The sequence below is a fragment of the Psittacula echo genome, assembly GCF_963264785.1.
Source record: "Psittacula echo genome assembly, chromosome: 13".
Taxonomy (NCBI): domain Eukaryota; kingdom Metazoa; phylum Chordata; class Aves; order Psittaciformes; family Psittacidae; genus Psittacula; species Psittacula echo.
The window spans coordinates 10848992-10860681 of record NC_137749.1 but is presented as its reverse complement, the minus strand read 5'-3'; the positions used below and the strand labels follow the sequence as shown (position 1 = coordinate 10860681).

Genomic DNA, 11690 nt, shown 5'->3' with positions numbered 1-11690 from the left:
AGGGGGATAACCCCAGAGTTACTTAAAGGAGGGACTTGTCATGAACAGACAAGTGCTGGAGAATGTCCCGTTCTCCCAGGAGTGGCAGCTGGAGAACTAGTAATTCAGTTGCCATTACCTCATCCTTTCCTGCAGTTGCTCCCTTTGAAGGTCCTTCTTGCCTCTGCTGCTGCAGCACCTGAGCTGATTCTCCAAGCAGAAACTTTCCTCAGGGTCATTCCCTGCTTTGGGGAAGAAAAAAGGGCTTGGAGTCATTGGGAGGGATGCGTTTGGGGGTGTATTCTCTTCCAGCACTTCTCTTCTTCCTCCCTTGGAGGGAGAAGGAAGAAAGCTACTGCTGCAGTAGCTCACGTGGTTGGCGGAACAGAACAAAATATGGCTCAAATCCTGCTCTTAAGTTTCACAGACACCTTGGTTTAACTGGATTTTTAGTGTGCTCCTTTCTCTCCCCACTCCCTTCAGTACTGAATGGTGGGGAATGGGTGTTAGTCTTTGCTGTTACTTTGATTTCCTCCCCTACCCATGAGTTTAAAGTATTATGTAACGTAACATGGGACCAGCCATCACCTGACAAAAGGTGTGAGTGTGGGGGTGTGCTTTTAGTTTGTGTAGTGGTGGTATAGAAACACTGGGGGACTCCCTGTGCTGTGAGTCAGTGGAGGAGCCTCTCTAAACTGGGTCCAGTGGATTCAGGATTGTTAATAGGATTTGCCCTTTCTTTTCCCCTTCCAGGTTGGTTTGTGAGGGGACCCCTGAAGGGGAGAGTCCTGGGTGATGTGTGGGTGGGGGTTATGAACTGTGATTTGCACAGCTCCATGTTCTAACTAAATTAAAAAGCATTAAACGTATGCTACAAAAACAAGATTTGGTTGTCTGTTACATTGAGCAGGAAGCTGTAACTTGCTTGGGTTTCTATTGTCACAAAATGGGAACAGCAAAACTGCAGAGATCAGGTATCATCTAGAACACCCTTCCTTGAGCCCAAGGGCTCTGCCACATCTACAGAATTCTAGAGATGCAGTGCAAGTACTCTACAGTACTATTTACCTGGAATGATGGAAGAACTTGCCAAGGTTTTTTTAAGTGGACAGGAGTCAGCAGAAAATGAAGCCTCTCTCCATTTTGCTTTTCTGATCCAGGGATAAAAATACAGCCTGTTCTTGGAAACATCTTATTCTGAAATATGTAGTTCAAGGGGCATTTGTGAAGGCAACAACTGAACAAGAATGCTAGCTATGTCAGTGCCTCCCATAACCTGCTGTGCTCTGTCCCTGTCATGCTTTCCACTGCAAGGCCCCAGGGGATGGAGCTGCTGCTGAGCAGCACCAGAGCAGAACTGACCTGTGTCAGGGCAGGAAGGGGCTGTAACTGAGAGCATCTTCCCACAGGCCAGCCCATTTAGTCAGCACAGCTCACAGACCCACAGCGCTCTTCAGGAACAATGTCCCCGTCCAAGACCAGCTGCTGGCAGCAAGGACATAAGCTCCATGCCTCTTGTCAGTGCTGGTGAGTGGAGGCACTGCTTGTAGGGATTTACCTGGGGCCTGGCAAACTGACATGGCATCTTACCTTCTCCTCAATTCGAAGTCTGCAAAAGGATGCTGCTCTGGCAGGATGAATGTACAGATGAGCCACAGTCCACACAGGTCCACTACATTGCATTTTTCTTTTAAGCTTTAATACAAGGTAGCACAATCTGCACCTTCTCATAATGAGGTATTTAAAACATTTTACAAAGAAATGGTATTCAAAGGCATTTAAAAATAAAACGTTTCCCTTTTCTGAATCAAACGCTAAAACCCCTGCTGACAAGTGCTGCTCCCTGTTAGGCCCACAGCTATAAAGCAGATGGCTAGAAAACTTACTTGAATGGCTTGAATCCCCTGAGGTGGGGATGGATGTTTCCCTGAACTGGCCTTGCCTTGGTGCCTTTTGGGAGACACTGCAGCAACCATCCCTTCCAAACCCCCTGAAATGCGAATAAAAGTTATTACAGAATGCCAGGCTCTGTAAGCAAGTGGTCTCGCTGCACAGGCTGAGAGTGTGTGTGAAGAAGGCTGAGCCAGGAGCCATGTTCTAACTTCAGGATCTTGCAAGAGCAGCTGCTGTATCCTGCCCTTAGAGCAAGAGCTGCTGTGTCATGGTCAGGGTGACCTCCACAGCTGCTTGGCCACTCAGTCCAGAGCTGGCTCTGTGGAATGCCAAGGGAATTCAGAAGAAGATGTTATCTATCCACAGTGCTCCACCTGCTGTAGGTAACTGAAGGGCAGTTTGTTTTCTTCACAACTGTCTACTGCTGGCCTTTGGTCTCCTGCTCTAAGTAAGCAGGAGGCACAGACCACCTGGATACCTGCAACTGTGGCTGTTCATGTAGCACCACAGGGGAATGGAGACCTGGCCTCAGCCCTGGAAGACCTGGATTTATCAATAGCTTGAGAAGAGCTTTCCCAAACTGACACTAGGGCTAAACATACTGCTCCTGGCCAAAGTCAACCCTCAAATATAAACTCTTTCTTGGAAAAAGAAACTGATCCAGTAGCAGGATTCTGGATAGCGTCTCCAGCTCTCAGCCACTAAAGCAAAAAGGCAGGAACTATAATCAGTGTAATTACCAAGCTAAGCCTGATGTGAAGCTCCCCTCAGTCCCTGTAGTACTGCTCCCTCCTGGGGTTCCAGGCTGAAACTTAAGTAACAGTGCACACCATTAAATAGGAAAGGAACAGAAAAAGCCAAGATCACGCTCCAGGCTATGGGATCTGCGACCACATGAAAGCCTGGCCCGTCATCCCCCCCAGCTCCCTGGCACACCATGGAGATAGGTGGGAGGAAGCAGCAGGGTCCACCACACCGGTCCCCAGCTGGTCATGCACTGAATGGTGCCCCTCAAACAGATCGTGATGAATAGCCCATTGTTCTCTCCCTCTGCATCACCTTCATCTGGCTTTCATCAAAAAGAAAACAAAATAGAAATGAACACACGCACCCCCCGCACTCACAGTGGGAAGCTGGAGGCTCTCCTCAGCCTGTATCGCTCCTGCCCGAGCTGCTCAGGCACCAGGAGTACCCGCCTGCCCCATGAGTGGGCCACCACTATCCTGCGTGTCCTCCACAGGTGTTTGGTTAGTGTGCACCACGATTGTACTCTCATCTACAAGCTCGCAGGCAGGATTGCTGAACGCGGACAGTGGCAGTGTGATACGCTGCATTTCACGCTCATAAACTTTCTGTTCATGCTTTTCCTTCAGGTCTTTCCCCCTAGATTAAAAACAAAACAGAACAAAACAGATGTGCATGGGTGCCACTGCTTGGAGGCAGCCTCAGTAAACATAATACAATAGGAAAGAAGGGACTCTGCTCTTTAAGAAACATTTTCAGCTACATAGAAGGGGCCAGAAACATTCCCTACTGTGAGCAGAGGACCCCATCTGACCCCATTCAACTAGCAGCCAGGTGAAGTTTGTCCCTCGTTCAAACTGTCATATTCACTGACATTGCTACTGCTAAATCATGATGGTAAAGCCAGGGTTCTTCAAACCACGGAGCTGACAAGTGTCTCCTTATACCTTACAGTCCTACAGTACTGCCCAGTGCAGGCCCAGAGGAGCAGTGAGACAGCACAGAGCTCACTGCTGTGGAAGAGAGCTTCCATAACCTGCTTCATCTGATAGAAACAGATACCAGAGGAGGTGACAGATTCTGCTTTTTGTTGCAGCAAACAAACGTGTAACAAAATGAAGCCATTCCTAAAAGTAGTAAAGCTTACTTCAGAGCTGGCCCTGCCTTCTGCCACTGCAACTCGCAGCTTAATACCACAACAATCCTCAAACCTGCCTCAGTCTTCAGCCTGTTGCTAAGGGAGGCAACACCTCTGTAATCTGTACTGAGGAAGACTGTCTTGCTTTAAAAATGGATGGCATTAATAGCATGTTGTCTCCAGAAAAGCTATGTATACCAGAAGCTACTAAACCCATTAAAGGCTTCTCACCACACCTACCCAAACCTGCCAGCTTGCACATGCAATTTTTAGAGCAAGGCAAGAAAAGAGACAGTAAACCTGCACTGCAGCACTGCTGTGAGCTCTCTGGGATTGAGGAAGCAAAGCTGCATTTGGACAAAGCCCAACACTGGTCTATTGCTGCTTCTCACCAAAGATAGGAGTGGGATAGGACAGAACTGCTCACTTCTCCTGGAGCTTGTGATCCCGACCAGGCAGAGCTGCTGGGGTTTCCTGTCAGCACATGAGCAGTTTGGCTGCTTCTCAAAGCTGCCTACAAGCGTGCAGCAGTGGCTGCGTTCCTGCCAGCATACGAGACAGCGTTCTCTGAAGTGACACCTCACATCAGATTCCTCGACAAGCAGCGCTCTGTGTTTTGCCCCTTATGTAACACTCCTCCCTCTGTTTTTTTAATGTCGGCATTTATTATAAACACTTACATAAGGACATGTCCCAGCTTGGGAAAGAGCTCCTTCTGCTTGGCTGTGTCAGACTGCTGTCAGGCAGCCAAAATACAGAGCAAACCCTCCCAGAGGAGGCAGCCTGGCCCTTCACTTGCATCAGGGACATTCACTGCTATTTGTTAATCCTGCCCTGTCTCTTACAACTAAGCTGCCTGCTATTACCACTAACCTCAAACTGCTGAGCTACAGAAGCATTTCTGTCCACAGCAGACTGGATGAACAAATAATAACTTAAGTGTGAATCAAAACTGACCTTAGAGTATACAAGAGCTTCAGTAAAATGAACTTGGACCAAAAAAAAAAAAGGGCTACTTGATATTCAGCTTCATAGGATACAATGCATGAGTGGCAAGGAATTTGCCAATTGTTTTTCTTCTAAAGCTAGCTAGACTACAGAAACCAGGGGAACAGGTGGCCTGCTAAAAGGACTGTTCTTTCTCTGCTCGCGAAAGAAACTTCCTGTGAGGGCACGTGGGATCTGTTCTCTGCAGCTCTTACGTAAAATCAGCTCCTCTGGGTGCATCTGAGAAAGCCACATCAAAGCACACGTGCACACACACGCACAAAGCCAAAAAATAAGGGGGCAGAGTCTGAAACTTTACATGGACAGAACGGCATGCTGATGGGTGAAATGGAGAACAGGATTAACTCTTAAGCAGTTCTTTCCCCAGTGCAAAAAGCGAAACTCTTGCACAACGTGCCATATCAGAATATATGCTAGTGCCTGCATTTTCACTGGGATCTGGTGATCTGCAGGTGCTCAGACATTCCTGCTCTACACTGCTTCATGCTTCCAGCTTTTGAGTAAAGGACTAGCTACTGACCTCTTATAGATGTATCCCAGGACAATGCCAGCTCCAATGGCAATGATTATCACCATCATGATCAGCCCCAGCACATACCCTGTAAAGAGAGAAAGGAAAGAGACAAAATTAGAGACAGAAGATCCAGCTATAGCATTGCCTCACAATAAATCTGTCCTGCCAGAATTAGAGGAGTGGATCCATCACATGATTCTGGGTTTGTACCTAGTGTCCCTAAGTCCTTCTTTTCTTTGGAGTTCATCTGCACTCTCTGACTGATCCCAATGACCGGTTGCACAGCCGCTGCCTCACTCCGGGAGGGCAAGGTATCAGCTGGTTCAAACACCTGATCCACCTCCTGGGAAGTACCAACTTCTTCTGTAGAGACTGGGGCTGTGGCAGCTGTAGCATCTGTTGAGAGGAAAAGGAGCTATGCAGAACAACCAAGCATTGATGAGTACTTCAAAATAACACACGCCTTATGAGTGGGACAGATCTAGACTGGTATTACTGAACCGCCTTCAAAGTACACTGACAAACTCTTGTTCCCTCTTAAGTTCTTGCCAGAAATCCTACCAAAGCAGAGCAGAAATGTCCACCTCCCTCCACTTTGCTTTCACACAAACCTATTTAGCTAAGAGTGCAAAGCACCACCAGAGATGAAACAGAAATCAGACACAGCATAACAAACCCTGGGTTCAGGGCATGAGTCCAGGGGATGCACAATGACTTCATTTACTGTATAATCAATATACAGGCTGCAGCTTCAATCATGCTGAACAGACGTGAACAAGATTATGAGAATCTCCAACCCAAATCTCCCAGGAGCCTATTTATCTCTCTTCTGCCTCAATCTTCCTGACACGGGAAGGTTTGACAGGAAACTCCAGCTGGGAGTCTCTCTCCCCTGTAAGAAGACATTCTTTTTGCCCAGCCCTTCTTTGCAGCCTTGTAGCAAACTCTTCTAGCAAGATGGACAGGCTAAATCAGAGCAGCACAGCCACTGACTAGTGTTAAGTACAGCAAGTTCCTCCTCAGCCAGAGCCCAGACAAAGGTGCAGAAGGATGGATGCTCATAGCACAGACTCCTTCCAAGTCCTGTGGATTCTTTATCTACAGCATTGACAGATTTTCAAGGTAGTTCCTTCTTTCATGACATAGTTAAAATGGAACCTATAGCACAGTCAAAGCTATGACAGTGGAAAGCAGGTATCCAGCACCTGTCCCAAACAAAAATCCCTACTTTTGGGAAATGCCATGCACGGGATGCACCCACACCTGAAAAATCCCTCCACCTGGATCTCACCCCACAGCTGGCAGTAACTCCATGTGGATTTTCTATCTGCAGCCATTTTGAGTCCTCAGTGGAATGTGAAATGGAAGTACAGAAGGGGAGTCAGGAAATCAGGGTCTCCTGCACTGCACAGCCACAGAAGCTGAACTAAGGGGAGCTGCAGGACATGACTACAATAAAAAGGTGCCCACTCCTCGTAAAAACAGTCAGATCCCTTCAACATGCAAATGGTGTTCTGGCTGAAAGGTCAGGTAACTCTCCTGAACCCAAAGCTGCAGGACTGTTTTGTGTAAGGGTCTTGGCAGCAGAACATTTGTTTTGCTTCATTTTTAGGGAAAACCAGGCAAAAACCAAGCAAAAAGGGAAGGGGAGGGTGTATGTGTGGGGAGAAGTGTTTACATGCAAATGATAGCAATCCTGAGGGACAGTGGACTGTGTAAATCTTGAGGAACTCAGAAATAAGTAAACAGCTAAAAAACCCCAAATGGTTACTTTGGCCTCAGTCAGTACTGACATCTCCTCTCCATGAAACAGGCTTCAGCTACAGCTCTTCTCATGCCAAACTGTTTCCCATCCTGACTATCCATGAGGAATCCATCAGGGAGATTGTTTCTTACTGTCCTCCTTTCAATTCCCATTTTCTCTGAGTTGTGTGTCCCCTATTCCCCATATCCAAATTCACCCTGGGAAACCTTTAGCAGTAAGACACTTGTTTAGACAGCAGTAACATGCCCCAGAGTAACAGCCTACCAACGTCTCTGCAGTTTCTAAATGCCCAGAGCTCAGCTTTCTCCATACAGCTAAAGAGCCCTACAGTGACCAGTGACAAGGAAGGGCAAGGGGGGCTCAAAGATTTGCACAGACGTTTTCTGGCACCAACAGAAAAGCTCTGGGGGTGGAGCGAGGCACGGCTGGGAAGCTGATGTGCACGCACAACGGACAGCTGGAAGGGGATGCTCGGGTACACTCCCTTCCCGGGGGGGGGGGGGGTCAGGGGCTGTTTGTGCACAGGGGGGTCCCCCACCCTAGTGACAAAGGCAGTGCCCAGGGGCAGGACACGGGGGGGAGGGAAGTGCCCTAAGAATGGCCGGAGGGGAAAGGGGCCGGCGGGAGCCGTTCCTACCTGAGCACGGGGCGATGTCGCAGGGTCGCCGCTCGGGGACCCCGGCAGCGCCTCGGACGTAACACCAGGGCGCGGCGTCGCCGTCCGGGTTCCTGCAGCTGTTGTGGTCCTCGGCGGCTGCTGGAGGGCGGTGGATGGTCAGCGCGGGGACTCCGCGGCCCCTGCACCCCGCTCCCCTGACATCCCCCCCTCGCCGCCGAGCCCCCGTCCCGCTGCCCGGACCCACCTGCCGGGAGCGCGGCGCCGGGGCCGCTCCGCACCGCCAGCCAGTTGAGGCACGGGGCGCCACCGGAGGCCACTCGCTGGCTTCCTCGGTAGGACGCGCCGTTGCCGCGGAGGCACTCTGCGGAGAGACGAGGCCAAGCCATGCGGGTGGGCCGGGCAGCCCCCGCCGCCCCGGGCCGCTATCCGCACAGCTCCCCCCCGGAGCCCGGCCTTTGTCCCCCACACAAAGCCAGGCCGGTTCTCCCGGGCTGCACTTACCTTCAGCGCCGCGGGCCGCCAGCAGCAGCGAGCCCAGCACCACAACACCCAGCGCCGCCGCCCGCCGCGGACCCCCGCGCAGCATCCTCGGCGCAGCGGAGGAGGCAAGGAGCCGCCGCCAGCCCGGGCGCGCAGCTCGGCTCCGCGGCGAGACCTGCCCCGCCGCTCCCCTCCCCGGTAAACAACCGCCGGGCTGCGCTTCCCCCCCCCGCCCCGCAGCCGCCGCCGGGTCCTAACGCTGCCGCCGCCCGCCCCCGGGCAACACCCGGCCCCGTCGGGGAAGCCCCGGGAGGGGAAAGGGGCGGCCGGGAATGTGCCGCTGTTCTTTCACGTCCGCAGGGGCTTCCCTGTCCCGCTGGCATCGGGCGCAGCGATGGGTGCTCTGTACCGCGGGGCCCTTTGGCTCGGGGGAAACGCTTCCGAAGCCCTGTCCCCGACAGACACAAGGGATTCTCGGGCCAGGAGACGAAGCTCCCGACACAGAGCTGGGCTTGAACCGCCGACTGTGGCAGGGCGTTTGTCTTCAGGGACTTAAAATCGCTGTCTTGTCTTCCCTAGAGCCACCCCGAAGGACCAGATTCTCCTGCTCCGATTCTCCCTTTTGGTTTCCTCAGCTCTATAGAGAGGCCGTGAGTGGGGGGTACACGGTACCACGGAAGCCATGCACCACCACATTTAAGGTTTACAGCCTTACCTCTGTTGATCGATTGATTTCCTTTGACTCCATATACTCTTAAGAGCTGTGCCTGCTTATAGGAAAACAAAGCAAACAGCCCCAAAATGCTTTACAGTGATTATATTGCAGGCATCCAGCTACCGTGATAAAGCCTCTTTGCAGACATTTCAAATTGTTAACAACAGACAGTTTTGTCTCCAAACAGGCAGAAGTGTTCAGAAGTGGCTGTACACAGGTCTGGAGTCACCAGCAATGTTTCTGGTTTACACCAGTACAAAACAAGCCACTGAATGTTTGGGCCTGTTGTACCACGAGCTCTCAAAGGTGGCCTGGGCCAACTGATAGGTTTGTAGACAAGTCACAGGCCTGCAGCACAGTGCTATTTCTGGCTTTCCCACAGAACTCCTGCTGACCTTGGCCAATCTGCCAGCCTCCATTCTTTGCACTTTCCTTTCCTGTTTCATAAAGTACAACCCAAACCTTCGTCCTCACAAAAAGACAAGGCCGCCCCCTTCTTCTAAAGTGCCTTGAAATCACATGGAAACCACTGAACATATAAAAAGTGTTTAAATGCCAAAAAGCTGCATGTTGTATTCAGTGTATGATGAACTGCTTTGCAGGGCAGGAGCAGCAGTCCTTCCTTTCCACTCCCAGATGTTTCCATGCTGGCAATGCTCTCTGTCAGGCTGCTACAGGTCTGACAAGCAGGCTCAAGATGCTGATCCAACCCAACTTTTGCCCTTTTTTTTCCCAGGTCACATTTACTTTAACCCTGCTGCATCTAGTCCACAAGAGAGCCACAAAAAGCCAGATGTACCAGCATGACAGGGGGAATGAGGAAAACAGGTCAATTAAGCAGCACTACCACTGAACATGAAACTGTAAGCCTTCACCCTTTTGTGTGGTTCATGCTTCAATATTACTTACGACTACAGTAAATTTAGTTTAATAATGTCACATTTAAAAAACCTGCAGGCAGGTTGTAGAACAAAACCACAGACAAACAAAAACACACAACTGTGTGTGTCAGTCCTGACTGACATCCCCAGCTAAGATGTCCGCTTTATGGCGTCATGCTCATTGTCTGCACAGACACTGAGCTACTAAATTCCTTATGCTCTCCAGTTACACCCTGTGAAAGCAAGGCTAGCTGGAGTAAGCAAGAATTTTTAATAAGGGCTATTGAATCAGGCCTTCTGTTTATAATAGCTCTTCATAAGAGATTTTATGGGACAAATTCCTTTCGGTCAGAAACTGCAGGGCCACAGATGCAACCAGAGGCACAGTCTGTCCAAAACAACAGCTTGCAGAGGGCTGCCAACCTGTACAATTAATTTCTCATTTCATGAGACTAACCAATGTTTCCATGCCATCTTGCACAGAAAGCACCTCCTCCTGTACATACTGATCCAAGAATTGCAGGCTGGGCAGTAATTTGTGTGGAAACAAATCTCAGACCTTCCCAGCTCTCTCTCCTGCTATGTAACTAGCAAAATTTGCACTTCTCATTACACCCAGCCAAGTTCCAGCAAACAGTTGAAGTTTCTAGTGCACAGAAGGACAATAGGGAATCTGGGTGAAATGCAAAACCCTCCATATTCATGCTAAAGATAAAAGCCTTTTTCACTCCTGACTTCTAAGCAAAATTATTTCTCTTTCATCTCGGGCTTTCTCCAGGATGAGGGAAGATTCATGCCTGCCAGTTTCACAGAGTTAAGTTTAATAAGATGTCAGGTGGCAGCTGTCAAAGGCAGGCTCAATTGCTCTTTCTGCTGTTTGGGAATGGGTTTGCTTTTCTTGCTACACTTTTAGAGATTAAACCTGACATTACTCTCTAGGACTTGATTTTAAAATAACTACATAAACTATAAATAAGCTAGTAGCTCTGCAACTACCACCTCAGATATTTACGTGTAAAATTCTGTGGGTATGTACACATACATGTACTACAACACATCCACAAACACTTCAGGGGGGAATATATATGCTATTTTTAAGAATAAAAACCATTAAGCATTCTCCCTAAACTCAGTGTGAACCAGTTTCAACTGTGAGCTGGTACCTTTGTGCTGTTTATACAGGTTCCGTAATGAACAATATCTGCTTTTTCCTGTCTGCCAAGTGCTCTTTCTTGTTTGCTTGCTCTACTTTTTCACCTGTGGAAAAATTCAAAGTGTATTGAGAGTTTTCTTAAGAAGAATAAGGGAGCTAACATACAGCACAGCATGCTGTGCAAAGAGAGGCAACCACAGATCTCCAGCTTTAGAAGGGCTTGAAGCATCAAACCCACCCTCCTCTGGCCACAACAAAGTACATTCAGATCTTCCAGGGCAAAAGTTCATCTGTCTTCCTATGAAAGAATTCTAACACTTTGTTACTTAATCCTACTAAATAAGATATTGGGAAGAGTAAGCAAAATAAATTTTCTAATCTAAGTATCCTTTCCTAGCCAAATTAACATGGATTGCTTAAAATGGAAAAACTTGACCATTGCCCTCTTTGTAATAGGGCGTATGCCATGTTCCCATAACTTCCTCTTTTTTCTTTCTAGGCAAATCAAAACAATTCTTCCAGTTTCCCCTCAAAACTAGTTTTTCTGAACCCTTTTCTGCTTCCTTCATAAATTATGGTGTCTGAGAATAAAGATGGTACACTCTGAGACTAGGAAGAGAATATTAGAGCAATATGTGCTTACAGCTTAAAAAACTATAAGCATCAAATATTACTAAGCATGATTAAGTACTTGCATCTCCCAAAAAAAGCGGGGTTCTTCACTCCTTTGTTGCCTCTGGATCTTGAAAATAACTGCTGGTCTCACCTGTAAAAGCCTTCTGTAAGCAATGATGTAGGAGT

The 11690-nt window shown here is 48.9% G+C and overlaps 1 protein-coding gene across 1 annotated transcript; it reads right to left on the bottom strand.

The window, feature by feature from the left end:
* Positions 1–2796: 2796 nt before the first annotated feature.
* Positions 2797–8246, bottom strand: PIK3IP1 (phosphoinositide-3-kinase interacting protein 1; the record flags this gene model as incomplete). The annotated part of the gene is made up of 6 exons (XM_080628598.1): positions 2797–3255; positions 5283–5361; positions 5487–5672; positions 7679–7798; positions 7905–8021; positions 8162–8246. 6 exons carry the CDS (start codon positions 8244–8246, stop codon positions 3048–3050), a joined length of 795 nt encoding a protein of 264 aa, XP_080484724.1. The 3' UTR covers positions 2797–3047.
* Between the last annotated feature and the right edge of the window lie 3444 nt (positions 8247–11690).